Below are 27357 nucleotides of genomic sequence, written 5' to 3'. Positions count from 1 at the left end.
ACTGGCTGGAGTCTGGGTTGCATGCTGTTTTAGCTGTTGGCCTGTTGCTGGCGTATGTACTGCCTTTGCGGGTGTCACCTGTGGCCTAGCCGCCTGGGTAGGTTTCGAGGAACCCTGCCTTTGCACGTGATATCGCGGGGCATTGTCTCCATTTTTAGCCTTCGATTGCCAAGGGTCCAATTGGATTCCACCACAGCACATTGAGCTTCTTCCGGTGTTTCCCACACGTCACTCAGCCCACTCAGGAAATCCACAACCCTGTGGCCTGGGCCAGCCGGCCACTCCCTACTGACCGCCTCCGCCGACGAGACATACTACCAAACATTGTCGCTTAAAACAGTGGCGGTTAAGTCTTCGGGTGGTGTGCGTCCGAACTTTGGTCGGCCACATTTTAGTCTTTTGCAGATCCCACTCCCTGCAGTAGGAATTGGTCTTCCTCCCTGGGCACAGTAGTGGGCAGTCGACCGCTGGGTAGGATTCCAACATCTGCAGTTGGATTTTTGACCTTCAACCGTCTAGAGAAACAGCATCATCCCGCGTCTAAACGGACTCGAGAAGGCAAACAAAGAACCAATCTGGTCCTCCCCACCAGCTCGAGGGACTGAACTCAACCAATCTTCATGGCAACAATTATATAAAAGACCTGTCTTTGAGAGGCGTACATCTACAAAGGGACGAGCCCCCTCGCGCGACCATGACGACGCCTGCGCCAACGGCGGACAAGACCGCCAAGCAAGGCTTTATCCCGCTGGTCTCGGTTGTCGATTTCCATCATGCGCGTGGCCCCGAGGTGGAAAGATGGTTCGGTGTTGAGGAGGGCCGGGATCCGGCTGCCGAGTATGACTGGACACTACTGCCCTTCATGGCGTTGAGTGATGGTGCACATGCGTATGTTACCGCCAATTCCACTACGCTCTGGTGAGTTTGCTAATAGACCTTGTAACCTCCAGCTTGACTGAGGACTTTTCGTACTTCACACTGCTGCGCCCCGCCACAGACGCGGGCCCTGCAACATCTCTCTTTGGCATATCGTGCACAAGACAGATGGACGCTGCGCAGTTGCTTGTGAGACCCGCCGATGTCACCCGATCAACCGTCCAGAAGGCCGTTGTGGTCATTGCGGACAGCCCGCAGTACTTTGGCATGCTCCGGGAGCGCCTGAGCGTTGTGACCAAGGCCTGGTTTGCCCAGCGCGAGTTCACTGACACTGAGATTCTGCGCCGCTTCCAGGAGAGCCTAGCTGACGAGAAAGAGCGGGGCATGATGGACGAGGACGAGGATAGGGACCAATATTTGGGGCTGAATCTCAGGGAGTTGGTGCGCGAGTTCAGATGGCAGACGCTGGTTTTGCTCAAGTGCTGCTTATTACAACCCAAGGTAAAATCACCCTCATGAATTTTCAACAAGGGCTACTTGCGTGCTGATATTGGTTCTTCTTGTAGATGCTCTTCTTCGGCACGCGGTGCGAGCGGCTTTGTCTCACCCAGTTTTCCCTCATCTCCTTGATCCCGGGACTTCTCCGCAACCTGCAGGACTCTGCCGGGCCGGAGCTGGACAGTTACGAGAAGGGTCTCTCACAGGCCACAAGCTTGAGGACTAGTGACCGGAACTCTCTGCTCTCGTATATGGGTTTGCCCCTGCAAATATTCGGCAAGGTATGAACGTGAAATCAAAGCTGTCGTTACCGCCTTTGATTCCTGTAGCGAAAACCACGCGCGGGTGCTCACTAAACCTTTGCAGGGTAGCTTGTTGGGCCCTTACACTCCTCTTCAGCAATTAGACATCCTCGCTGATTACGGCACCAAATCGTACGTTGTTGGCAGCACGAACTCTCTCCTTTTGCAGCAAAAGGATCGGTATAGCGACATCTTGATCAACCTTGATGAGGGGACTATCAATATCACGTCTCCATCCTTAAAAGCCGCCCTACAGCTCTCCACCCCTGACCGTCGCTGGATAGATTTCATCACCCAAAACGTAAACGACACCTGGGACGATGCAAATCCCAGCCGGCCCAAGACCATGGGCTATGTCGGCAGCGAGGAGTTCATCCGCGTACAGTTCGAGGAGTACCTCCTTGCGCTCATATCATCCGTCAAATACCATAACCATTTAGCAAAGTATGCGAATAACCCTAGGATGCTACTCCCCGAGGTCGATGGGGACCCGTCGGTCGACTTCGGCCAAGACTTCATCGAAGCGTGGTCCCGGACGGAGAATTACCGCATTTGGAATACTCATACGGACTCGCACCTTTTTGACATTGTGGAACCGAAACACCCCTGCGCCGGCGGCCTCACGATAGAGGACATCCAGCGCCGCATTACCCAGCAGGTACAGGATCTGCACTGGGATGAGCGCTTCGCACAGGGCAGGGAGGTGCTCGGTCGCAACTTAGCTGCCGGCCGAGAGAAGGCTAGCACCTTGTTCAATAAGTTATACGCAGACATGGAGGCCCTGCGAGAGGCGCAGAGGAAGCGCGCGGAAGAAGCCAGGGCACAACAGGCGGCCACAGGGGCGCAGAATGAGAAAACTGACAGTAGCGGCGCCCAAGGCGCACAGCAGGCAGCGCAGACCATGAGCAGCAGAGCCGGGGCGTTTGTGAACAGCTGGGCCGCCTGGGCGGGAGAGAAGCGGAGGGCTGCCGGTTGGGGTCGGCCTTCTGGGAACACGGACAACAGCAGCACCGCCGGCGGAAGAGGTGGCTGGGGAGGTAGTTGGGGCCGATCCAACAAGAACCGGGCATCGCTCATAAGCGGGGGCTCCGGCTCTGACGCCGGGTCAGATCAGGAACCGCGAAAATCAGCGTCTTCGGCCGTCACAAGAGGGACAGATGAGTCCGATCGGACGGCCGCAGAAAGACTTATTAATGGGCCCAGGGGTTCCATCAGCGGCGAGTCCATGTTGGGCTCGGACAGCGCCGCGTCATCGCGGCCATTGTCGCGGGAGAGCATTACTGAAATGCCTGCTATTGATACTGTCGCCTCTGCAGGGGGGAACGATATGGACGGAAGAGCCCTGCTCAATGGAAATAGGGCTGTCCCAGGTACCACAGACAAGGGGTCAGGGCAGGAGAACGTGCTTGAACCTGTCTCAGCGGATAGGGGCGCGGTAGGGGACACGAAACCGGGCCCATCTTCACCCTGAACTATGCCACCCACATCTTGCGGCTACCACTAACGCTGCTTGGGGGGATGTAGCTGGGGGAAGGAAGTGAGATGGGTCGGATGGATCTGCTAATTGCCGCAGCGGCATTGGTATGTTGAATACACAGCGTGGGAGTATACGGGCAGATGTACACCGGATGAAAGTAATGACGTGAATGTACAAAGGAAAGCTACGGAGTAACGCTGTAAAAGGGGATCTGGATCGCTGATGGTTACTGTGGTGAATAAATCCCAGGAAATCGCATCAACGCCTGTAATAAATATCGGTCAGTTTACTTGGACTATGCATTACTGGGAGACAGATCACTGGAAGACAGAAGTGTAAAGTAAGAAACATGATCCCGCGGCATCGCGCCAAGCAGAGCAACTTCATAGCACAAGACTCGTGAGTCGCTCCTCGACCAGTTCAGACCCTACTTGAGGATAAACATATACACCCATTGGCAGTCCTTCGTCCCTCAGAACAACAAGTCCCTCGTTTTCCTTCACCGTCTGAAATATGGGACAGAGGCGGCACAAACTACCCAGGTATTTCTCCCACTCTGCGAAGGCAACGCTATCAATATAGCTCAAGTTATCTGATGCATAATCCATGACGGAAGAAACCAGGAAAGAGTTGCAGTAGGCAGGCCAGCGCCCTCAATAGCCGATCGATCCTAGCTACCTTAGTCCGCTCTCTTCAAGGCTGCCTGCGGGCTGTTTTCTTTCTCCTCCCCAGAGCGACACTTCTATGCTCCATACTAGTAGCATGTAGGTGCATCGTACCCGCGTCCATCTCTGCTATCCCCAAGTCGGTGACTACCACATGCGCGTGACACCTCCTGATTCAATACCTACCTTCTGCCTCCTGACCTGACCGCTGCGACTGGAGGTAAAGTGCCAACATAGTAATACCGTGACAGAAACGGAGGATGAAATCCTAGACCAGAAGCAGATGGGAACGACAAAGGCGCCGTCTCTAATCATTATGCCAAACAATCGCTGGGGCCTACCTGGCCTGCCTAGTTCTGGCCCTTTTTTAAGAGGCAATAATAGTACAATCCGGAACACCCACAACCATATGTGTCTCGGCGCGCCGGTATTCTAAGAAACCTCGGGAGTGCAACGGCATCCCAGAATTATACAAGCCGCCGCCAATCCCGCTTGAAGCCCCTGGCTATTTTCACCCAGCCGATTCCTACCGCACTCGAAGGGATCGGAAGCCGAGAGCCGCTCCAACTTTCTTCTAACTTGCTCCGTTTGATACTTTTTGCCGATTACTCACTCGCATCGTATTGTGCACATATTCAAGCACACACGCCGACATCGACATCCATATCCGTGTTCTCCCCAGCGCCAGGGATCACGCCATCGGGCCCCTCACCCTGGATGACCTTGCCGCCTTCGTAGGTGACGCGCCGCCAGCCACACTCCACGGTGGGATCCTTGATGAAGTCCATGGTCGGGAAGTAGTGCTCATTCTTCTTCATGGTTGCCACCCACGGCACGCTGTCAAAGGTCATGGCGCGAAGGCGGAAGTCTGTGCCAGTGGTCAGAACGACAGAAATCTCACGAGAGGCAGAATAGTAAACAGAAACACCTACATGTGTTGTCGGGGATCTTGATCACAGCAGCGAGGAACGACTCGAGGTCGGGCGTGGGCTTGCCGTTGACATGCGTGATGAAGTTTGTGGGCGCGAGACCATACTGGTAGGCGGGCGAGCCGCGGGTCCTGGCTGACACGTACACCTCACTAAACAATTTGCTGATTTGCTGACGGACGGCGTGGTGAGGACGGTGGAGAATGGCGCCACAGAACGAGATAGCGCGATCCGTCTCAACGTCGTCGGCAGCCACGGTGGGCAACTTGAGGTGCAATTCCTGGCAGTCGCGCACGATAACAGCGTCGAGCACCTCGTGCGAGTACATTACGTCCAGGTCTGAAATCTTGGTAATGATCTTGCCATTCAGTGTGAGAAGCACGTCGCCCTCGAGGAGAGCGCCGCCTTCCTGCTCATTTCTCTCAAAAGTGCGCTTTGTCACCATGAAGAGCTGGTGATGAGCCGTGTTGGCCAGCGAGACCTGGTGTATCCACTCCTCGGACACGCCCATGAGCCGAGCCTGCGACATTTGGATCGCGCGGAACTCGACAGACAGCATGCGCAGCTTGGGTACTATACCCTGCTGGATCTGCTTCACCACCGGCAGCAACGTCGGGGTAGCTAGGCCGAGGTGGTACTCCTCATCCCTGTGGGTGGAGGGATTCCGCTCGCCGAGGTACGTGAGCCATAGTGCCTGGACAGTGCCGTCCTGAGCGACGAGGACACCGCTCCCGCACTGCCCGCTGAGGCTCGTGTCCACGGTGATCGCATCGACGTTGACGGCGCGGTATCTGGGGGCTCCTGAATTCGCGGGTATGGTGACGGCGAAGATCTCGGTTACCGTTGTCGCAGCATGGACGATGCGCCCGATCCTGTTGTAACCGATAAAGTAGGTCGACGCACCTTGGGTGATCTCCTCAGTGCTCAGCTTGGCGCTAAGGACGGGTGCATCGACAAGTTTCGGGTCGTACTGGATGATGGCGTAGTTCTGCAGCGGGTGGAGGAACACAACCTTGCCCTCGACAACGATGGAATCGGCGATAGTGATGCTGATGTCGCACAGATCATACGGGACAATGGCTCTCGATATTACCACGAGACCCTTGTCGGCGTCAATGACCAGCCCCATGCCCCACTTCCGGTTCTTGGGGAACCCGTCCAGCTTCATCGGCATCGTGCAGTTGACGTGGACAAAGCTCCGCACCAGATCGGCAACGGCGGGATGCGAAGTGTGTTCAAGTTGGATGAATGCTGCCTTACGAGGCACGGGAGGGACCGGCGGAAGCGGGTCGGCGAGGTTAGAGAAGTCCCACAGCCCGGTCTCATCGTTCCTGACCGCCAGCTTCATCTTACTAGACCAGTGTCTATCCACATAGATGATGGTCGTGTTCAGCGTGTGCAGATCGCGCAGGTGCTTGTACGTGACCACGATCCGGGCCTTGTCCGGAATGTTTTTTACCACGTCGATAAACGTCTCGAGATCCGGGGTCTTTTTGTGGTCGACGGACTGGATCAGCCACCCATTATCCGAATTGTCGAACCGCCATGAGCCACCGGCCTCGCAGACGTACACGCCTTTACAAGCCACGCCGTACAGTCGTGCTTGCTGGTACGAGAGACTGTGGAAACTGCCGCCGGCAACTGATACAAAGCGGTCCGGCGTGATCTTGTGCAGGTCGCCGACCTCGATTTCGACCTCGATGGGCTCGCCGCCGCGAAGAAGCAGCAGCTTGACTGGCTTGCCAACACTCGAGTCAAGAATCTCATCCAACCGAATAAACTGAGTAAGCAGCTCGTCATTCACCTTGATCAAGACATCCCCTTCCTCGATCTTGTGGTGAGATGGACCTTCCGGAAGTACAATCTCGGCAACCAGCATGTTTGTCTCTTTCGGGAACGCCTTGCGGACCTGTGCTTCCCACTCGGGGGTCAAGCCAAGCCGCCGGCACTCGTCGAAAGGCTTGAGCAAGAATTGGCACTGGATGTCACCCCGTGTGATTGGCTTTCCTTGCTGCAAGCATTGCAGCGCGCGTAGAGGCCGATCCAAGGGCAGGAAGTAGTCAGTTGAGGCACCGTCGGCCCTGCCGCCGGCCTGCAGGGCAACAGCGTATCCGTCAATGTTGACGACAGGACTGCCCGAGCTACCTCCGCTAGCTGCCGCACTGGCCTGGTAGTAGCACGTGTTGAAATCACTGTATCCGTCGCCGTATTCTGGCGCGTTTCGGTCCAATCTGCTGATGACGCCAGAGAGAATGCTGAGCTTCTCGCCGGCATCGTTACCAACGACCCTGATCTCCACGCCGACCTTGGCAAGATCAGGTCGCAATGGCAGGGCAGCCACGGGCATGTATTTGATAGCCTTGGGGTCGAACTTGAGAATGCCGAAATCGTGCACCGGGTCGCGGTATACCGGATAGGCATCGACTTCCTCGTGGTTATCAAAGATACAGTAGCCCCAGAAAGGACCCGCGCCGACAACGTGACGGTTGGTCAAGATGTATCTGCACGGACTGTTAGTCAGGTAGCTAGCACGCCATGAGACAGGTGAAAGCTAACCCCCTCTCTGCGTCGACAACGAATCCTGTCGCCTCGCTTGTCAGTGCGGGATCCGTGTCGAAGGAACACGTCTGGCAGAAGCGAATCGATACGACGTTCCGCACAACGTTCTGGATGGTTGCCTGCCATTCAGCCGTGTCCGGGCCAGTTGGGAGGATGGCCGACAGCCTGGGGTCATCGTACTCGTCGAATTCTCCCTCAAATTCGTCGTGTGTGTCCGGCGTGTTGTCGCTGGCCGAAGACAGGTCCCCATTAGGACGGTGATGCTTCGGATGACGGCCGTCAATCGTATGAGGCGGTTCCTTCCGCTTGGAGCGAGCAGTCGGATTTGCGCCGTTCATGATGGTGGTTGGGAGGGATGAGGCGGAGCCAGAACAGGGCGCAGACGACGAGGCGGCGGTCGACGAAGGGGGCGTGGCGCACCGTGTGTCGGACGTAGAGTAAGGAGAGATGACTCTGCGGAAGGGAGATAACGGGAATGGCCTGGAGATGCGGTCATACGACCACGAAGAGGGCAGGCGCGCTGCGAGGCGTAGGCCAGCGAGGTTGGCCAAGTTTGGGGCGAGGCAGCTGGCTGTGATTGTGCGCAAACTCGTGTAGACGAGAAGCGCTGGCGGCATTCACGAGGTTGGTGGCGGACCGGAGGACTCTGGCTGGCCTCTGCGGTACTGCCACTTCTTGCTGTTGGGCTCAATTGCAGAAGCCGTTTTGTCAGGAGCAACAAGGAACAAAATCTCGTGCCGCCTTGCTGCCAGTGTCACAGTGCAGGTGCGATTCAAAAGTCAGCAACAATGGGGCAGGAGCAGCGGGTACCCATGCGCGCCGATTGGCGGAGTGGGGGCGAGGGGTATGCAAATACCACGTGCCAAGCACTGCGGTATAAAGATATTAACCCGGTTTCCCGTCTTGCTGACAGGGATTGATTACGTCTCTTCAACAATGGCCTTGTTGTGCAAGACTCAAGAGCATACATTCAATGTCAACAGTCTCTCATCAGAGTCTTATTCTGGTCTTAAAACATGGAGAGTCTTTGATTCGTGGCAGCAGTCATGTTCACTAATTGAATCTTCCAAGCATCCTCGATAGATTGCGATCCACCGGCAGTTTTGCATCCCTATAGGAATTCGCCAGAATTACATTCTCGGAGGCGACGTACCAGTATGCTCTGCCCATCCCGCTCTTTAGGGGCATCACGCGCTCGAATAAGTACCGTGGATGTGTTTCAAATCAATACAAAGAACTGGCACCATCGACACTCGAAAACACCCCCACGAGGGTATCCAGACTCGGGTTGTCCCGTTTGCTCTACCCCAACTTCTAGGTCTCTAGGCTCTAGAATACAGATCGCTTTCTAGATGACGTGATGCAGTTGCTGTACGGAGTGGTGCTTGTTGATACGAGTATAGACTGATGAAAGGGGAGAAAAAGGGGTAACTGGTCAATGAACGCCGCAGCCCTAGAAACACCAATGATAGCATATTCTTACAAAAATCCGTGGCCATGACCCTGCGCTCCCAATGCAGCGAAGGGGAAACATTGAGGCCTCTGCTAGGCAGACCAATGTTCCATGAACAGAAACCCAGATCTCCTGTGAGAGAGCCGTGGTCATCCTAGACGATCTATTCGCCAGAGACAATATAGCCCTTTGCCCTCCTTCCTTATCCCGTAAGTCCATGATATTTGCAGGGGTATCAGTTACTACGCCAGGCGGATATGAAAATGAATGCAAAGAGAAATTCTGTGGCCCTCCAACTGCCTGGAAACCGAAGCTCAAAAGTGGCCAGCAAGACAGAGATGCGGTCTAACGAGGAACACCACCACCCGCGCCGAACCGCGATCAAGATAGGCCTTGTATGACTACTGGCGCATCATGCGCTCCCGATGGGACTGGAACTCCTTAAAGTGCAGCTCGTGAGTATCGCAGGCCTTCATCCACTTCTGCCGCACAGGTCTGTCCATCTCCAGCGATTGCAGGTACTCTTGCATCCCCGCATCGCCCAGCATATTCACCCATCCTGTACCTTTCGTCTCGTTGACCCTTTGCCTGGCGCTAAAGTGGTCAGTCATCTTCTTGTTGTAGTCGAACCACGCCGCCATGTAAGCCTCGAACTCGCGCACGTAAGTCATCCATGCCGGTGCGCCGAGCTTCGTGCCGGGTATCATTAGGCCCGGAGGCGGTCGAGGCGCGACGGGCGGCGACGGGATTGTTAGCGACTTGGGGCGCTCATTGGCAATGGGTATTTTCGCCGACGGCCTGCTCGGGAAGGGGAGGTTGGAACCAAGATCGGCCATTGAGCCAAGGCCAGTTGTCTTCTGATCAAAAGGCTCGACATTCTTGAATTCGGAGAACATTGGCCGTAAAAAGTCCTCGCTGTCTTCAGATCCGACGGCATTCGGGTTCAAATTTGGAATGTTCAAGCCAGCGCCCAATTTGGGGTTAGGGTTAAGACCATTGACGTTACCAGGACGCCACTCCGGCTTGGCCGGTTCGACATTGATCTTTGCGCCGTTGGCTTGTGGGATCGACGGCTCCGGGGCTGGCGGGTCAATGTCCATAGCATTGGGGCTCTTAGCCCCACTGATACCACCTGGTGATGCACTTCCCTCCGTTCTGTCCTCGCCGCTTGTCTCTTCGTCGTCAACCAAACCTGCTGAACCTGCAGTCTTTCGTACCGGCCGTGGCTTCTTCATTGGCCGGATAGGCCGCGTGGGTGAGACTGAAGGTTTGCCCGGCTGCGGGGGTACGAAAGTATGAGGCCCAAACGCTTGCTTCCACTCCTCAGCCACAAAGTCACCCTGCTTTTTGCTGGCTTCGCTCTGCTGAGCCTTCTGTGGCGACACACCAACAAACGATTCACCGGACGACGTGAATTCGTTCCTGAGTGGCGAGTGATGCCCGCGGGCTCGGTGCTTCGCGCGGAGGAAACTGTCCTCTGTCGCCGACTCGGATCCTGCGTTAAATTGAAAGCTCGTCCCGCCCTTTTCCTCCGCAACGAAACGTGTGTTGATATTATCAGTACTGTTTCGGGTAAAGCGTGCCGGCTGGGCTGGCAAAGTTGTGTCGTTCCCGACAGGATTCGAGAAGCTAGCAGCGTGAACCGCGTTAGTGTATTTGTTGGTTTCATGTCCAGCGTTTTCCGGTGTCAAGGCGTCAGTGCTGGTGACTGGTTGACGTTGATTGTGAAAATGGCGACCCTTTCCGCCTAAGAGAAGCTGCAACTGCGCATCTATGCGGTTCTCGAGGGCATTAGGTCCCACGACTGGCCGCTGTCCACTAGGAGCTGGCCTGGTATCTTGCGCCATATAGGCGGGGAAGCTGAGATTCTGAGCTCGATTTGGGCCCTGACCAACAGGCCTGTTCGAGTGTTGTGCTTGGGAACTGAGCCCGAAGGAAGAACCAGCAGAGGGGTTATGACGATGGGAAAAAGCGGAATACTCATACACATTAGAACCTTTCTCTGGCTGTGTTGGAGCAGCACCACCATTCACTGTTGCTGGAGATTGATTGTCAGTAATCGCGAACGCCGTTAAGACTCAAGAAGCGCTTACCATTTGCGATGCTATCGACAGACGAGGCGGAACCGTTGGAACCAGGGAATGTGGCAGTCGCGGGTGCCGAGTTGGTTTCGGCAAAGCGAGGACTATACCGGGCATGTGCCCGTGATTGAAAAGTGGTCGGTTTAGGCTCATTGAACGTAGGCTTCTCGGTCGTTGATCGCTTGAGGTTATCCGAATCGACGCTCGCACTTCGCGGACGAGGAGGAGGTGTTGGGGGCGTTTCTTCCACACCATCTTGAAATTTCCTTCCGCTATCCCTCATGCTCTTCGCTCTGTTGACGTTTAGTGGTTCGAAGGGGTTCGTCTTCTCTCCGACATTTGCGGCGTATGGTGTGCTCTGGCGACTGTCTATAAAAGTTTCGCTGAATTTGGCACTCAGAGGGTCGACAAAACTAGACATCGGCCGAGGCTTGCTTGCTTGAGCTCCATTCTCTCCAGGCGTGGCATTAGTATGGACATTATAGTGTTGGTTTCTCACCGGAGGTTCATCTCCTATCGGTGACGCTGGGGTGAAACCAGTCCTCCTCGTCCCGAATGATGCTTCCTGGCGCCGGGCCTGGGCTGCAGTTCGCGGGGCTGGTTGGTCCCTAGACTTAGCAGCCGTGCGAGCTGTGGAGGCGGTAGCGCCAGCACTGGGTTGGTTTGTCTTAGTCTGAGGTCTCGATCTGTCCCAAGCTTCCATGTTTGCCTTGAAGTTCTCCGTCTTTGTCTTTGGCTTCGGCGTCCAATCCCAATACCGAGAGCCTGCGGTGCTTGGAGTCGGACGTGTTGGCATCGGCGGACGTTTAGGTGGAGCGCCAAACTTTTGGTTTACATCCTGCGTCGTGTTCTGCCATGGATTGCCTCTCAACCCAGAAGCTGTTGGATACCTGTTTTGTCGGAGACGGTAGGCGTCAAACTTGGATTTTGTGACTGGGTCGGAGAGAATCTCATGGGCAGCCTGAATAATCAAGAATTTCTCCTTCGCCTCATCCTCTTTGCCCGGGTTGCGATCGGGGTGAAACTTCAGTGCTAGGGGCCGGGTCAGGACTTGACGGGTTGTTCCTGGGAATGCGCCAACGTACCAAGCTTTCTGAACTGCTTCTTGACTTCATTTTCATCTGCTGTTACTGGCAGCTCGAGATCGCCATAGTAATCGCGGTTGTAGTCGAGCTTGACCATCTTGACCCTTCCAGAGAGATGACGGAAGGATAAGACGAAGAGATAGCAGTCGCAAGTACCATCACTTGCGGAAACCTTCGAGCTTGAAGCGCCTGCCTTCGAGTTCCGGCAGGAATGAAACCGGCTGTGCGGCCGTGGACTCTTCCACGTGAAAATCGAATAGCGAAAGACGTTCGGCGAGCTGAGTGATTTGGCTTGACTTTTCTGCCCAACCTCTAGCCTCGGCGATAAGTGCGTGCTTATAACAGAACAAGAGCCCCGGTAAGGATCTCCGGCTCTGTTCTTGTATCGCTGGGGGGCCGAGACTGGACGGTCGGGTACGTATCGCCGATAGCCGTGGGAGAATTTGCGCTTGTCTTGTGAGTATTCAGAAGAAGACAGATGAACTCTGCTGCAAGTAAGGAGGGGTGCGGGGCAGACCAACCAAATGCAGATGGGAGCCAGACGACGTCTCTGACGGGCTGTCCCAATTGGTGCTCAAGATAGCTAAGAAAAGACGTTATGAATGTCGATGGACTTGAGAGTGAATGGTAGGGATTGCTGTGTTCGTCGCAATATGGACATGAGCAGGTGCAGGATGGCGTTGCGCAACCGCCTCAAAGACAATAAATAAAGACTAACGAAGCCCTGACCCAGCTGACGGGGGCACAGCAGTGATGCACCAGTAATCGGTTAAAGCAAGATGCACTTTACGATCTTGCAAAGTCCAACAGCTGTGGTCAAGAATCAACTCGCCAGAACTAAGGTAGGCGCAAAAAGGAACGGAAGCTTTGAGAGATCAGGGAGTATTTTAGATTGATCTTCCTTTTTTCCAGGTGAAGGCTGAGTCTGGAAAGAGGTCGCCGTTAACAAAACAAATGTGGGACCTGCCCAGCTGTCAAGGGCAACTCACCCAGTGCCAGTGGGCTTGGCGCTGCTTTTAGCGTCTCGTCTCACTACAGCTATCAACGATGACGTACCAAGATGCCTTTCCTGCCTAAAGCTCGCAGATGCGTGACACACCTGCCGTGGCGGGGCAGAGACAGCTAACTTACAGTGATCTAAAGAAGTCACTTGTAGCACAAAGTAGGCACGTACCCTGCCTTGTCGTTCGCTGTGAGATAGATCCCTCCTGCATGATCGACTTTATTGGAAAGAAATCCCACGTATCTGTCCGCGAAGCGGTGAGATCCTACTGGCAATGTGTAAGTTGCTTTGTGGGTGCCAAGGAGTTGCTTTTCTCAGGATGCTCAACATCTTCAACCATACAAAGGTCGCACGGTTGGAGATAACTTTCCTATAATTACTTTACTGCCTTAGTCTCTACCTTGAATACCGGGTATTAAAGATTACACCTCGGGCCGGTGAGCGCTGCCCAGAGCACAGCCGCACCATACAAACGGGCCTCCTTACCGGTCTTATGGTCTGAACAAGTAGCAGCCGTGGCACACAAGCCATAGGGTTGCATGGGGCATGCTGGTGGTATGTATGTACGGTACTGTGGTGTTGTGGCAAGTGACGGCTCCATGCAGATACCGGGAGTGAAATCCCAAACTCTGAGGTACAATACCTAGAAAGCAAGTAAGGCAACCGATAGCAGCATTTGGATCCAACACGTGCCTGGACCTAGCAACATCCGAAGAGGCCGGCTGGCGTTCTCAGCTGACTGAGTTCGGTGAGTAGGGGTTGGCTGTTCACACAAGTTCTTAACTCGGCAGCTGTGCAGTGTGCACACCTCAACGGCGGAAGGCTTTTGGGCCATGAGGGGGTGACATTGACAGCAAAAATCACGGTGACATCTTGGAAAACCATGGGAGTTCCGAAACTCGCTCGCGAAACTCTGACCGAATTAAGATCCAAGTCCATTGATGCGACTGCATACAGCATCGCTCTAATGCTGGCCACCATCTTCTCTAACCTCTGAGATGCCCCTGCGATTCAACCTAAACCATGCTCAACAATCTCTACCCCAGAGAGAACCCCCAAAAAACGCCAAAAAATGACAATCCGATACTATAGTACAATCTCCCACGCCAACAGCGGCAGCTCGCAAAAGCCACCTACGACATCTCCCGACTGAGCTCATACGACCAGCCGCCCTCGCGCCGCATCTTGTCCCTCGCCTGCATGTCCTTCTTGATATCCTCCTCGGTGAGGCGGTCAGTCCCGCTCCAGTTGGCGCTGCTGGTCCGAGCCCGGAACTTGTGCCACCGGTCTCTGCTCTTGTTGAACACCTCTTCCATGTTGAGCGGCGCCGGCGGGCCAAACACCTGCATCGGGTCCACGCGCTCCTGCGCCAGAAGCGCCGCCTTGAGCGCCGGAGAATCCGCCCACGCCGCAAACTCAAAGTGCGCGTCGCCGTCGTCGCTGTCGTCGTCCGTCTGGATATCGGGCAGCTCGATCGACTCCCCGTTCGGGAACCGTGGTGACGATCGAGCAACCGACTTGGAAGATTTGGGGGGCACGGCACCTCCAGGAGGGCGGATGGGTGTCTTGTGAGTTGTCCCCGGTGCGCCGGAGTTTTGCGCAAAGGGGATTTTGGCTTGGGATAGCTGAGCCATCTCCAGTGGGTGGGTAATACTGGTCTGGTTGAGGTGTTGCGTCGTTACTGTGGCTCGGTAAAGATTCCCACTGGCACTGGGCGGTGCATTGGTATGGCCTTTGTACACTGGCTTGGTCGGCAGATCCTGAGAGAAGGTCAGCGCGCCCAGTTTGGCCATGTTTACAGCTTCGCTTACCTTCTTAATACCCCCTGACGGCCTGACAGGGGGTTTTATGATTCGCTGGCTATCGATCATATCGATATCCTCATCGAACTCCTCACTCATGCGCATGCGCTTCCCGTCCTTGGCCGCGAGAGACGGCAAAGCCCGCTGCTGCTGAGATCTAGAACCATCCTCTTGAGGGTCATGCGGCAGCGGTCGCTTTGAAGATGCCTTCATAGTGTTCGATAGAACCGTGTTTACAAGCCGACCTTCCTGATGCGCCGAAGAGCCCAGCTGCGAGGGGGGCCTTGTGTTCGCCTTGTCCTCAATGCTGTACTCTGGAGGCCCAGTTGGTTGAGATCTGACGGCTGGTGGGGGTGCCTTAGTCAGCTTAGCCTTTTCGATGTCAGCCTTGGTGACCAGAGCTGCCTTTCGGTCTTTTTGTTCTTCTTTCACGGCGGTGCGCTTGCGCTCCAGTTCCAGTTTGGCCTCGCGTTTCCGCTGCGCTTCCCGTTCCTCTTGTTCCTTTCGCTTGGCGGCCAGCTCAAGCGCCTTGGGTCGGCTGGACGAGGAACTCTTGAGGCTCTGGGTGGACTGCTTTGCGTGGAGAGAGGACTGGCTCGTTTTGTTGTTGAGCTGTCTGGGCGGAGCAGGCTGCTGTGCTCCCAGCGTCTCCTGAAGAGTTGCCGCCAGGACACTGTTCGAAGGATGGAGCTGCGACTGCTGAGAGCTGTTGGTGGTCACCCTAATGACAGTTGCCGCTTGCTTAGGCTTGGCTAGAGCTTCCTTTGTGGGCTTGACTGGTCTCTTCCCCTGCGTCCTGACCGACGATGCAGTTGTAGGACGTGGGATTGAAGGCGGGGGAACGGTAGATGGAGCATCTGCCATGTCCAGATCAAGCTCATCTGAAAGGGTTGCTGTCGTTATACCGTCTTCTTCAGCCTGTCCCTTCGTCTTCCGCGGGGTTGTCCTTCCCGTCTTCGGCGGGCTCCTAGGGACGCGCTTTGGCTGAGGGCCAGGGGTCCGCCAATCCTGGGGTTTGTTCTGAGCTTGGGCGGCTCGTTCTTGCTCCTTTTGGAGGGAAACCTGCCGCTCCATGGCCGCAATCTTCTCCTGCTCTTTGTTAAATACCCGGGCCTTCTCTCGTTCAAGCTCGCGAGCCTTCTCCAGTTTCTCCATTTGCTCGGCCATCCGTTTTGCTTCCTTGAGTTCCTTCTCCTTCTCCTTCTCCTCCTTCTCCCGGTCCTTGGCCTCCCGTCTCTCCCTCTCGGCAGATGCTCTGGTATTCCGTGTGTTGCTGCTGTGCACCGGGCTAAGAGGTGCTGAAGTAGCCGAAATTTGCCGAGAGAGATCTGGGTATGCGACGTTGTCTGCCGTCTTAAAGGACTCAACGGACGGGCTCGGGTGATATCCTAGTCCCGTTGTTGAAGAAGAGTGCAGTAAAGATGTTTTCCCCTCGGCACTGATTGCTGCGCCGCTTACTATCAGGCCTTTAGAACTCTTCAGCAGAGACGTTAGCTTGTGCTTGACCTGCTTGAGAGGATTATCCCTGAAACCCCGCGTGGGAGACTTGGGAGGATTATCGACACAGCCATCCTCAGCGACTGTGGAGAGTGTGGGATTCGATACAGATATTGTCTTCTTCAGTGCATTGTCCTCGATGTCTGAGGTGAGCTGATCTATGGTTGGAAAAGCCGGGACTGAGGCGGATTTGCTGTGCGAAGGCGTGCCAGGCGTTCGGCTGGGGCTGAACACGGCCTTGCTAGGTGAAGCCGGCCTGCTCTTAGGGAACATGAACTCCGCACTACCCGTATCCTTGTTTGCTTGCCCGTGGGTCAAACTCGGGGAGTGTCTCTTTGAGGGCTCCGGCCGTGGGCTTGAAGATTTTTCGGGTTTAGTGGGCGGGGCTATCCAGTCATCTTCATCGTCTGAAGGGAAAGCACCAGGTGCGGCCACTGACTGCTTCGGCTTAGGCTTGGGGGATGCTGGCTTGGGGGATGCCGACCTCTCGGCCGATGCGGCCTCCGACTGGGTCTGGTTCTGTGTATTCCGCACGACTGGCTGCGAAGGGAAAAGACTCGCGATAGACTTTGACAGTCTAGGTCCAGTGGGTTGTGCCTTTCCGAGCATGCTGATCTGGTCCTGTAGCCGCTGGGTGTGTGTCTTTGTCTGCGCAACGCTGGCTTCATTTTGGACCGTGACATCGTCATCGGCGTCCATTTCATCATTGTCAAGATGCAGATCTGGCCGGGTGACATTACCAAGGCTCTTTCCTCCGGTATGACGGTTGAAGTAGCTGGGCCGACTGAAGTCGAGGTGGCTTGTCCTGGAAATGCGGGCTCCGCCAATGCTTTTCTTGGAAGCCAGTGGCTCGCGAGCCGGCAAGGTCGCAAAGTTTATACTGCTCGTACGCACAATAGGTCTGATGGGGCTCGAAGCGTCAGACGGAGACCTGACATCATCCAAAATGGCTTCGTCGCCCCCTTTGTCGCTCTGGTTGTCTGTAGAATCTCTAAGGGCCTCCGCTGGCTTCGGAAAGCCTGATTGAGTGTCAGATGGGGCTGGTTTTTGGGGTGACGACTTCTTAGGCGAATGCCTGAGCGGTGATGAGGTCTTTTTCGGCGAAGGTGACCGCGGCGACATGACAGGTAACCGGGTGCGGGAGGCAAATGGACTGCTAGGCTGCTGTATGGTCGAGGACGGGGTTGGGGCAACATTTGCTGTTGCGTGTGTTGGGGGCTGTCGAGTCTGGCCGTCATCCGCAGACTGAAAGATTCCGGCTGAAGCAATAGAAGGGCTCCGTTGCTCCACCGGAGCTCTCGACACAGATGACTCTGGATCTGCCGTCTCCTTGTCTTCATCAGGGCTATCCGACATCTCGATATCCTTGTCGAACTTGTCAAAGTGATCAAAGGGCACGGTGTCCTGAGATTGGCTGCCATGATAGCCGGAATCCGCCAGTGAGATGGGAACTCGCGGTTCCACAGGCTGAGGAGGACGGACCACGGCCGGTTTGGGTGGACTATCATGGCGGGCAACCGGCGGCTCAGGCTTGTCCTCTGCCACCTGAAACTGTGGTGTTTGTGGGCGGGTGAGATTTGGACTCGGAAAAGTAATAGGCACTCCCTTTTGTGTCTCCGAGAATACATCCGACAACGGCTGCGCGAGGTTGATTAGCAGTGGACGCAACCGCGCGGCATGCGCTTGAGCACTCACAACGCGAACGCTCCCAGGGTTTGCCTTTCTCACAGTCCGTGGAGTCTTGCCGCGTAGTTTCCCAGGAGTCTTGAAGAGTTCAGCGACGTTCCTACAGGCCTCGGTCAGTAACGCAATGTGGCGTAATCGCCCAAACGGCGCCACCCACATTTGGTTTTCAGAGAAAATCTCGGCCATGTGTTCATTCAACCAGTCCAACTCGTTACGCGCAGAGAAGGAGAATTCTTCGATTTCAGAGCGCGCGATGCTAAGCGCAGAGTCCCTCTCTTCCGCGATCCATGCCGCCGAACCGACCTGGAGACGCGGGCCACCTCGCATCGCCATTGTCGTGGTTTTGCTCGTCTCGGGGCGAAAGTAAACAAACACGATGAATGCGATGGACACCGAAAATGGGTCGCGAAATCAGTCCGTATTTCTTAGTTAAGACGGCATGCCATAAGTGCTAGAGTTGTAGAGGAGATCAATTGTAGCCGGAGGTCTTGGTTTCGGAACTGGCGGGTGATTGATGGTTTGCCAATTCAAGCCGACGGGAGTTGTGGGTGTGTCGATGAGCTGACCGAAAGTGGTTAGGGAAAAGGGATTGTTTTGATTGTCTCCCGAATTGGAAAGGTCTGGGCTGACGGTTTGCGGTGGGGCCTTCGGAAGCATTTTGACGCCAAGTCACGTGCCTACCTGTTCCACCTTCCGAGTTCAAGTTCCTGTCAGACAGTGCTCTTGCCGGTTTTAAAGACTGTGCTTGCCTGATCGGACTCAGTTGCAGCGAGAGCATCCGCGTGTCGTCGAGGAAGTCGCGTCCCGTCGGCATCGTTCCAAGCTCCGCCGGGTAACCCAAATTTGGCTCACCACTCCGGCTACCTCCACTAGGTAGCAGTGCATTCGAGTTGCCCTGGATAACGGTGGCATGCAGTACCAAAGTTTCCCTGCTACTCCCTGAGCGAGTCCTCTTTTCTTCTGCCAGAAAATGGACGCCATGACCAGCGAAGCATTCGACATCCCTGACTCGACCGATTGGCTGGGTACACCTCTTTCAGGTCTCATGGCCGTGGAGCAGGCCCTCCGCTGCCATGTCTGCAAGGACTTCTACAACTCGCCAATGCTCACCTCATGCAGCCACACATTCTGTTCATTATGTATCCGGCGCTGTCTCTCGGTCGACGGGAAATGCCCGCTTTGTAGGGCGCTTGACCAGGAGTCTAAGTTGCGAAAAAACTGGGCGGTGGAAGAGGCTGTCGACGCCCTCGTCCACTCACGAGAAGCCTTGCTGCGATTTGCTAGGACCCGGGCTGACATATCATCGTCGGGCTCTCCAAAGAGAAAAGCTGGTGATATGGAAGGATCAGAGGAGGAGTTGCATGAAAATAAGCGGCCCCGAATGACTACAAGGTCCAGCAAGTTGAAAGCGGCCGAAGCAACAGCCACAATCGTGCGAGATGAGATTGACATGCCTGAGGACAACGACACTGGGGATTATGAACCCGAGCCCGGTATGTCGACATTAGTCTTGATCCTAGCCCAAGCTTGAACTGACTTTGTTCTTTCCAGACGACGGCCTTGCCGCGTGTCCGATATGCTGGGCCCGAATGAAGCCCTGGCAAGTCGACAAGCACATTGATACCACATGTTCCGGAACTCCACAGCCGCAGAATGCCTCAACATCCGCGTCCAACAGTCGCGGCGGCTATAGTGTCCCGTCTGTTCGGGCATATTTCCCCAATTCGCCATCCCGGACAAAACCTCCCGAGCGGCTCCCTGCATTGGCATACTCAATGCTCAAAGACACAGCCCTTCGCAAGAAGATGGCTGAGTTGGGGCTCTCTACAAGCGGTTCTCGGCTGATGTTGGAGCGGAGGCATCAGGAGTGGGTAACGCTTTGGAACGCCAACTGCGACTCGGCAAAACCAAAAAAGCGCAGTGAACTCCTGCACGACCTCGAAATCTGGGAACGAACGGTGGGCAGCCGAGCCCCGACCACGTCGAGGGCAGCGAACACGGGAGCGCAGATTAAGGACAAGGACTTTGATGGGGCGGCTTGGGCCGCGAAGCATGGCGCTTCGTTCAAGGATCTAATCGCAAGCGCACGTAGGACAAGAAACAATGGCGGGCAGAAAGCTTTGGAGACCAACGAGTCCGAAAAAGCGTCAAAGGAACCAATTTTGGCACAAGACGAAGGGGAGGGGAGTGGTGGTCCGCCGGCACAATCCTCGCCGCAGTTGCCCACAGCAACCGTTGTTGACCTCACTTGCTCGCCTTCCAGGAGCAGAGAAGGGCTCAAACACTCGCACGAAGGTAGCATTGGCATCCATGAAGACCCAGCGGCAATGCTTGCAAGAGATCTACCACCCGACAGCATAAGCCTGTCCAAGAAGCCGGAAGACTTACCTCCATGTATTGAGAATGCAGATGAGCAGGTACCACAGTAAATTTGCTTGGTGAGGTATATGCTGGGTTCTACCGGGCCCTGCGCAAACTTGCTACACCCGTCCCCAGAAAAGGGCTTTGTGGAAGTGGCGTCTGTGTGCTCAATGGATTAGGTGGAATTTGTTTCTAATGCACTAAGAATGAAATCAGCAGCTGTGCCATTTGCCCTAAACAGAACCATGTGGGATGGTGGTTCCCTTAAGAGGCCTGCACCTCTGGACGTTCCTCCAGGGACATCGTACTCATCATATCCTCTATCTCCGTCTTGGTCTCTGGGGCTTGCTCTTTCTCCTTCCCCTTCTCTCGCTCGCCCCGGCTAGGTTGCACATCCGCGGGCACCTTCTCAACAGCTTCGAGCCGCCTGCGCGTCTCCTCCGCTTCTCTTGCCTGTTCGGCCTCACGGACCGCCCTCTCGGCCTCTTCCACCTTGCGCCTCTCCTCAAGTTCTAGGGCTGCTATCTCGTCCTCAATCTCGGCCTCATCGACCACCTCGGTACCGGCAGACTCGGCGAGGATGCTGCCAACCTCGTCCGTGGCGGCCATCTGCTCGCGGAGGCGACCCACCACCTCATCAACGCGCTCGACGCCGCCCGTCTGCGCGTATAAGCTACGCAGCGCCTCGCCGCTCGACTCCATGACTCGGACAAGCTGCACATTGTCTGACGCCTGCTCTATCTTGGCCGCTACTTCCTCCAACTGGTTGACCGTTGCGAATCGCCGCTCCAGCGTGGACTCGGTCAGTTTCTTGGACTTGAGGGCCGCCATGGCGGCAACGCGGTTGTTCTTCGCCACGGCTTGCTTGGCCGTGACGGTGAGCTCCTCAAGCCGCTTCCCGAGCAGAACCGTTTGGTGCGTCAAGGAGGCGAGCAGCTCCTTCAGCTGCGCGATGGAGACGTCCTCGTCTGTAATGGCAGCCGCCTCTTGCACGCCAGGTGCCTTGATCTTGACCGTAGATCCGTCGTACAGAATTAGCCCCTTGTCGCGCGATAAGAACTTGAGCAGCACCTCCATGTCTGTTTCCGAGATTTGCTTTCCGTCTAGGAGTTGATCATTGAACGTCCTGTAAAAGTGCGACTTGGAAAATGTCCGCTCGAGGCGACTGTGTGTGGCTGCTGCTGCCCCGTTCCTCTCCCCAAAGGCCTTGCCCGCCTCCTCCACATTGGCCACCACGACGAACTGGCCCGGCTGCAATCTATCACTCTTCAGCATATCCGCCACGCCGAGCTGCTTCATGGTCCAAGCCGCGAGATTCCACACGGACCAGGACCGGTGGTAGATGCTATCCTTGGCGGCCAGAAACTGGCTGAGCGGTATGAGGTCCTTTGCGGCGATCGCCTCGCGCACGACGGCGCCCAGTGCGAGCGGCCTGCCGTATTGCTTCGATTCGAGCGCGCGGAGCAGTTGCTCGTCGGAATGGAGGACGAACAAGTCAGGCGCGCCCGCCAGCCTCCCCGGGGCAAGGCCTGATCGGACAATGCGGGCAAGCGCCCTGCGCCATGCCGACACGTTCGCTTGGTAGCCGTCTGGGTTGAGCGTCCGCTGGGTTTGGAAGTCGGAGTAAAGAGCCCCTAGACGGGATCTGAACGGATGATCCACGCGTCAGCAGATTGGGAAAATGTGCAGCAGCTTGTCGAAGGGTTGATCGACTCACTTCCTGAAAGCAGGCTCGTTTTCCACGAGGTAGTCTACAAGTGATTGGCTCATTATTTCGGGGATGTGGACGCGTGTGATATATGGGGATGAAGAATGTACCGCGGTATCAACAAGGTTGCTGTCGGTGTCAACTGCAAAGAGTTAAAAGGCACCGACGGCGGGCAGGTCCTCCCACTGCATCTGCATAGGGCGAGCGTGCCAACAGACGCGGTTCATTCAATCGATAAACTTGCGCAGCGCAACTGGAAACATTTATGGCTAGGCAAGACGCGGCTAGGCAGCAACGGCTGGCTCTCAGCGAACAGATATGTCCTTGAAGCAATTCTATCGGTAGACAAGGACCGCGATGGTTGGGCGATGATGACTGGCGCCTTCAAACAATGACGTGAAAGCCGAGCCTAGGGTAGGTGCGTGACAGGGGCTTTCTTTATCTTATCAGCGTGTCCCGGCCGGCAGGCATGGATGGCGGGGCACCGGCCTTTCGGGAGCTAACTTGACCTGTAGGCTAGGGGTCTTTTCAGGCTGGTGCTAGGTAGGCGAGCATGAACTTATGAAGTGGGAAGCATTAATCATACCTTTTGATTAGATTGTTGATGGCCCAATCCTAACGCCCGTCCATGCGTGTCCCTGCCTTGCCGCCTTGTCTATCTTGTGGTTTCTATCAAAGCAATATCGGCCATAGGGGAATGCTTCGCCCCATTCCCTTAACCAAACCCGTCCTTCCGAGATGTGTCACTCCCATCTTCAACTGGCTTCAGCGGATTCAACGGTGCTGATTCCAGGCCGGCAGAGCCACCTCCCACCGGATTTATAATGCTAGTTCTCCGTGACCTCCTGTTGTCTAGAGTCTCACTCTCTTCATCAACCAGTAGCTCCGGCTCGGCGTGCTCATCCCCCATGTGGTCTCTCCATGCCATGCCCAGTCCCAATCCTTCCTTGACTTGGTCATTCAGGTGTGCCAAGAAGTCGCTAGCCACCGCAAAGTTTTGCACGCCACATTCGCCTGGAAGCAGTGCGTACATTTTCCGTGCTTCGTTCAGACACTTCTGCGCCTGGACGTACTTTGCCTGTGTGACCCAGGCCTCAGCGCTAAGCACGCTCCACAACGCGGATTTGCGCCTCCTGCTGCCCCAAGCCTGTGATCCGGCTCCTTGCTTGGAAGCGTAGCAAATCGCCATACGTTCCTTGAGCAAGGCGTCGCCAACCGTGCCCATCAAGCTCGACTCCAGCAGCCTGATGCCCCACCGCACAGCCTCGTCTATCCCAGAGCCGCCCCTGAGGCGCAACAATTCCAGCGCCAGCACGATGCACCGCACGGCGCCGTACAGAGAGTTGCACCGAGTGTAGTATGAGTAGAAGGCTTGCTCAAGCATCTGATTGATGGTCTCGATGCGTGTCTTGGAAGACATGTTTTGCGGCATGATGAGGAGCGCTAGGGCGGCCATCTCATTAGCCGCCGCATGGTATTTCCATGCTTTATCGTTCTGGAAATCGGTGCGTAAGAGGTCATAAGTTGACATGGCGAGCTTCCAATCCCTCAGCATAAATGCAAAATCCGCCAGTCTTCGCATGATCGCTTCGGGGCTGTCGGGCCGATAGAAACCTCGCACGTCATAGTTGCTCGACGAGCTCGCGGGCCCCCCAGATGAGCTGCGGCTTGAACTGCCAAAGGCCCATCTTTTCGAAAGGCTCATGAACCGCCCGCTGATGCCCCGCCGCCGTGATGCCACCTGGTCATTCCACACCGAAACGCTCCGTTCCATGGTGGGAACCACGGATTGCGTAACCATTTCCCGCACAAAAGTCCGTATTGCCGTAGCGTCCGACTCAAAGATGTATCTCGTAGGGTCTTCAAAATCCTCCCGAGTATCACTCTCCTCAATATCCGCCAGCTCTTCGGACGGGGTCATCCAGTCGCTCCGGGGAAGGGGTATGCTGTCGTCGTCAGTCTCGGCGCTCTGCGAGCTGCGAAGCCGCAGCATGTGGCAGTGTAAACCAAAATTCCGCTTCATCTGATCAAACAAGGCCATGGACTTGGTAATGTCGCCATTCTCTTCGTCGTGGATTAAAACATAATACCGTAAATAGTCACCATCAACCCAGACCGGCAACCTCCGCTCGCCCTGGGTCGTTTCCTTGTACAACCTGTGAAGCGCCTCGATAGGCGCCTGGTTCCTCGAGCTAATGGCCATTACACACGCCACGGGATGGGCAAACGATTCGTGGCACGCCAGCGGGATCCCGGACAGCAACCGTCGGAGATAGAGCGCATAGTACGGGGATGTAGCGTTGGAGTCCAGCCCCCTTTCTCGTGTCGTGGACATCGTAGTCGTCGGTGACGGCAGCGCCGTCATTGCCGTCGTCGCCACGTGGGCCTCCTCGGCATATCTCAGGTGTCTCTCCACCACCGTCTCAACCTGCGCGATCAGGCTGTCGCCGGCAACCCTCACCGATTGCCCGTTCGCCGCCGCCGCCGCCACGGTCCCCCCGCCACCGCCAATAAAGGGCTCCGGCTCCTCGGCCGCGTCCGCCCCGAACCTCGTAAACCGCACCGTAAAGTCCTCCCAGCTCCTCGCCACGCCGTTGCTGTCCCTAATGGAGACCTTGCCCTGCACGCGCTCCCCAAAGGGACGCAACAGCTCCCACAGGCCCCCCGCAAAGCCCTTTTCCCGCACCAGCCCGTCGGCGTCCTCCGACGCGTGGATCGCCACGTGCGGCACGAAGCTCTTGAGTATAAGGTTCAGCGGATCGCCCGGGTTGCCGACGGCGTCGGTGTCGAGCAGCGACTGTTTACTGAACGGCCCCGCGCCGCCGAAGATGGAGCCAGTGAGCGGGGTTGGTGTGGTCGAGGTGCGGGCGGGCGAGCGGGCGGGGGAGGCGGACCTCGGCGAGCCGGGCGGGGTGGCTCCTCCTATGAGGGTTGAGCGGAAGAGGGAGGCGGCCGCGGCGCCAGGGGGGTTGGAGCGGCGGTCGCGGAATGGGAGGGTGGTGGACGGAAGCGAGGCTTCGGACTGCGCTAGGGGGTGGGCGTCGGGGGGCAGGGTATGGCGGGCTTTTTGGAGGCGGAGGTTGGTGTTTAGGGAGGACGCCGAGGCTGCCAGGGGGAGAGGCTGGACTTCGGAGTTGAGGTGGGCATCTTCGGGGCGCTGCATGGGGTGTTCAACGAGGAGGAATGGGAATAGGTTAAGGTTTGTGGAGGTCCCGTCCGTCTCGTGGTGGACCGGCTTCGGAGTGGTTTCGGGCAGTGACAGCTCACGGTCGGGGATTTGTCCGGGTAGTATGGAGCATTGGTGGCAAGCGAAACAACCTCGTTATTGCTGAATGTAATATTGTACATACAATACACTGGGCGGTGTTTGGACTTGGATTGCTGTCACCGAGACGTTTGCTGTGGCTAGTCGGAGAACGATGGCGCTGTCGGTCGTGTCTTTGCACCAGCGCCTCCCTGTCTTCAGTTGTGGAATCTTCGCATTACAGGGCCAAGATCTGCCGGGGCAGTGGACCAATAAGGTAGCGCTGCTATCGCGTGGTGGGGCTTTTAAAAACGGCAGCGCAGCGTCCGACGCTTGGAGCTATGACGCGATTCAACAACCACAGGCCTCTTACATCGATCTCGAAGATCCAGAGTTACTAATCTCAGTTCCCACACGAGAACACCCGGGTATGTTCCTAGTTTGCAGTCGAATACTTATTATGAGCAAGATGATCAAGAGGGACTTCCAATTCCCGGAATGCCACACACGCAATGGATTCTGAACATTTACTGGGCTCAACTCCGTGAGGTTTGGACTTTGGAGTAACAAAGACAACCGAGAGTGAAATGTTGTCTGGTCAGATCTTCCGGCATGATACCTCGGAAGCACGATGCCATCACAGCCTGTCAAGGACAGAACATCAGGCTCGCTAAGCAAAGTGGTGAGAGCGCCGTCACGATCGGGAAGTGCCAATCAAGCAAGACGATTTTCGCGTCCAACTACATACTCCGTAGGTGGTCGTCGATACAACCCTTCCCCTTTCGAAGGCAAGGAGAAAAGAGCGGCTAGGTTTCGTCTGGTATTTATTATTGGCTCTCTGTTTCTGGACTGGGCCCATCACTGGTGCTCTCATGCTGCCGGGCAATCCGGGTAGCTGACGACAAACCTCTTTCTATGCCGTCTTGGGCTGCAGAACCATGATTGTAGCCCAGAAGACAAGCATGCAGGTCCGGAAGTTTGGCTACACCTGTCGACGGAGGCCAAAGCCGGAGAGCCGGTCAGAAACCCTGGAAGTCGCACATCATCTTCCAATACCCTTAGCATATCGACAGCCAAGTCAGGTGGAGACTGCTCAGGAACACCCGTCCCCATGGGTTGAATAATGCAGATTTGCCGAGCCTGTCGAAAAATACGATTGAGCCGCACAGGTTGCCGGCGAAAATTGCATTCAACATTAGCCACCTCGGCTGAATACCAGTATTTGCGACCACTTGAACATTAGGTTACGGAAGTAACGTTGGATCTGCGAACAATGACCTGATGGGATGACACAGCGCGAACAGGATAAGCTCGGCTACGTCGTACGAATGAGAATGTCGAAGGATGGAGCATATCTTCGCCCGTCACAACAGGTCGCAAACAAGAACGGTTGAGCGGTTGAGCGGTTGGCCTAACCTATCAGCATTTCTGAACGTCCTTTCTGGAACGCAGTTCCATCTACCCTATAGACTTAACAGGGATATATCGACTCGGCTGCCTTAGCCGCATCGGTCACTGATGCGAAGGTCGCCCGGCGCCCCGGACCCCGGCCACTTGGCAATGCCGGATCTGCAGGCCAAGCCTTTGGCTGCCGTGACAGGGTGGCCGGACTATTTCTCCACACCTTCTCTTCGGATATCGGACCCTCCACTATACACTACTCTACATGTATATTTGCTGGAGGCTGCCATCCGCCTAAGTTATATGCGGTGTCTTTCTATCGATACCCTCGTTGGTCTGTACTCCGGAGCACACGCGCGTTATTCCTGGCTCGACTCGAGGTCTCCTATGGGAGGGGTGTAATGGCCGTTTTCTAGCCCATGCAGTCTACAGTCGTGCTACATCTCCATCAAATCCACCCATTCAGCTCTCGAGGCAAGCGGGTGGTAAATTGATCTTGGCCTGCACTCCACGACGAAACAACTCTCTTTTCCCACTTGCTCGACTAAGTTTCTAGCCTTTCCGGCTTCGCTTCGATCCCCCAGCCCAGAATCCTGGGGTCCTACCGGGCTCATGTTAGCGAGGCCACTGTCCCGCGTCCCCGTGTATTTATCCCCTCTTTCACCCGCAGCTACTTAATTGCGCTCGGCAGCACAATGCCTGCACATGGCGTAAGCCCTATAAACAGAAG

At 55.8% G+C, this 27357-nt stretch overlaps 7 protein-coding genes across 7 annotated transcripts; 2 read left to right on the top strand and 5 right to left on the bottom strand.

Annotated features, from left to right (window-relative positions):
• Positions 1 to 202: 202 nt before the first annotated feature.
• On the top strand, positions 203 to 3545 carry N656DRAFT_784215 (uncharacterized protein). The gene is made up of 4 exons (XM_064816121.1): positions 203 to 888; positions 951 to 1377; positions 1443 to 1655; positions 1741 to 3545. The coding sequence occupies exons 1-4, from the start codon at positions 695 to 697 to the stop codon at positions 3145 to 3147; spliced, it is 2241 nt and encodes a 746-aa protein (XP_064666030.1). The 5' UTR covers positions 203 to 694; the 3' UTR covers positions 3148 to 3545.
• Positions 3546 to 4453: 908 nt separating this feature from the next.
• N656DRAFT_717977 (serine protease-like protein) lies at positions 4454 to 7644 on the bottom strand (the record flags this gene model as incomplete). Its single annotated transcript, XM_064812242.1, has 3 exons — positions 4454 to 4686; positions 4751 to 7248; positions 7304 to 7644. The coding sequence occupies 3 exons, from the start codon at positions 7642 to 7644 to the stop codon at positions 4454 to 4456; spliced, it is 3072 nt and encodes a 1023-aa protein (XP_064666029.1).
• Positions 7645 to 9160: 1516 nt separating this feature from the next.
• Positions 9161 to 12022, bottom strand: N656DRAFT_801837 (uncharacterized protein; the record flags this gene model as incomplete). The annotated part of the gene is made up of 3 exons (XM_064818176.1): positions 9161 to 10797; positions 10853 to 11872; positions 11926 to 12022. The coding sequence occupies 3 exons, from the start codon at positions 12020 to 12022 to the stop codon at positions 9161 to 9163; spliced, it is 2754 nt and encodes a 917-aa protein (XP_064666028.1).
• Positions 12023 to 13782: 1760 nt separating this feature from the next.
• On the bottom strand, positions 13783 to 18486 carry N656DRAFT_784212 (uncharacterized protein). Its single transcript, XM_064816120.1, has 3 exons — positions 18071 to 18486; positions 17923 to 18013; positions 13783 to 17865 (listed from the first exon to the last, which is right to left on the bottom strand). Exons 1-3 carry the CDS (start codon positions 18244 to 18246, stop codon positions 14062 to 14064), a joined length of 4071 nt encoding a protein of 1356 aa, XP_064666027.1. The 5' UTR covers positions 18247 to 18486; the 3' UTR covers positions 13783 to 14061.
• A 171-nt stretch (positions 18487 to 18657) lies between these two features.
• N656DRAFT_739906 (DNA repair protein rad18) lies at positions 18658 to 20595 on the top strand. Its single transcript, XM_064812791.1, has 2 exons — positions 18658 to 19406; positions 19465 to 20595. Exons 1-2 carry the CDS (start codon positions 18884 to 18886, stop codon positions 20340 to 20342), a joined length of 1401 nt encoding a protein of 466 aa, XP_064666026.1. The 5' UTR covers positions 18658 to 18883; the 3' UTR covers positions 20343 to 20595.
• Positions 20052 to 22461, bottom strand: N656DRAFT_784210 (uncharacterized protein). The gene is made up of 3 exons (XM_064816119.1): positions 21992 to 22461; positions 20583 to 21919; positions 20052 to 20474 (listed from the first exon to the last, which is right to left on the bottom strand). The coding sequence occupies exons 1-3, from the start codon at positions 22042 to 22044 to the stop codon at positions 20467 to 20469; spliced, it is 1398 nt and encodes a 465-aa protein (XP_064666025.1). The 5' UTR covers positions 22045 to 22461; the 3' UTR covers positions 20052 to 20466.
• A 96-nt stretch (positions 22462 to 22557) lies between these two features.
• Positions 22558 to 25441, bottom strand: N656DRAFT_784209 (uncharacterized protein). Its single transcript, XM_064816118.1, has one exon. It carries the CDS (start codon positions 25143 to 25145, stop codon positions 22698 to 22700), a length of 2448 nt encoding a protein of 815 aa, XP_064666024.1. The 5' UTR covers positions 25146 to 25441; the 3' UTR covers positions 22558 to 22697.
• Positions 25442 to 27357: the final 1916 nt, after the last annotated feature.

This window comes from Canariomyces notabilis (assembly GCF_033297395.1).
Source record: "Canariomyces notabilis strain CBS 508.74 unplaced genomic scaffold N656scaffold_32, whole genome shotgun sequence".
Classification (NCBI taxonomy): Eukaryota; Fungi; Ascomycota; class Sordariomycetes; order Sordariales; family Chaetomiaceae; genus Canariomyces; species Canariomyces notabilis.
Note: the sequence above shows the minus strand (reverse complement) of the source record. Positions and strands in the feature narration are given on the sequence as shown.

What these genes read in the sequence shown, in the direction of transcription:
- N656DRAFT_784209 (XM_064816118.1), bottom strand. Translation starts at nt 25,145, where the DNA reads ATGCAGCGCCCCGAAGATGCCCACCTCAACTCCGAAGTCCAGCCTCTC.
- N656DRAFT_784212 (XM_064816120.1), bottom strand. Translation starts at nt 18,246, where the DNA reads ATGGCGATGCGAGGTGGCCCGCGTCTCCAGGTCGGTTCGGCGGCATGG. An exon ending in ATTTTCTCTGAAAACCAAAT is followed by an intron (nt 18,014 to 18,070) that starts GTGGGTGGCGCC and finishes CGAGGCCTGTAG; the next exon opens with GAACGTCGCTGAACTCTTCA. An exon ending in ACCCTGGGAGCGTTCGCGTT is followed by an intron (nt 17,866 to 17,922) that starts GTGAGTGCTCAA and finishes AACCTCGCGCAG; the next exon opens with CCGTTGTCGGATGTATTCTC.
- N656DRAFT_784210 (XM_064816119.1), bottom strand. Translation starts at nt 22,044, where the DNA reads ATGAGCCAATCACTTGTAGACTACCTCGTGGAAAACGAGCCTGCTTTC. An exon ending in AACGAGCCTGCTTTCAGGAA is followed by an intron (nt 21,920 to 21,991) that starts GTGAGTCGATCA and finishes TCATCCGTTCAG; the next exon opens with ATCCCGTCTAGGGGCTCTTT.
- N656DRAFT_784215 (XM_064816121.1), top strand. Translation starts at nt 695, where the DNA reads ATGACGACGCCTGCGCCAACGGCGGACAAGACCGCCAAGCAAGGCTTT. An exon ending in GCTGCTTATTACAACCCAAG is followed by an intron (nt 1,378 to 1,442) that starts GTAAAATCACCC and finishes TTCTTCTTGTAG; the next exon opens with ATGCTCTTCTTCGGCACGCG. An exon ending in CCCTGCAAATATTCGGCAAG is followed by an intron (nt 1,656 to 1,740) that starts GTATGAACGTGA and finishes AAACCTTTGCAG; the next exon opens with GGTAGCTTGTTGGGCCCTTA.
- N656DRAFT_739906 (XM_064812791.1), top strand. Translation starts at nt 18,884, where the DNA reads ATGGACGCCATGACCAGCGAAGCATTCGACATCCCTGACTCGACCGAT. An exon ending in GGATTATGAACCCGAGCCCG is followed by an intron (nt 19,407 to 19,464) that starts GTATGTCGACAT and finishes TGTTCTTTCCAG; the next exon opens with ACGACGGCCTTGCCGCGTGT.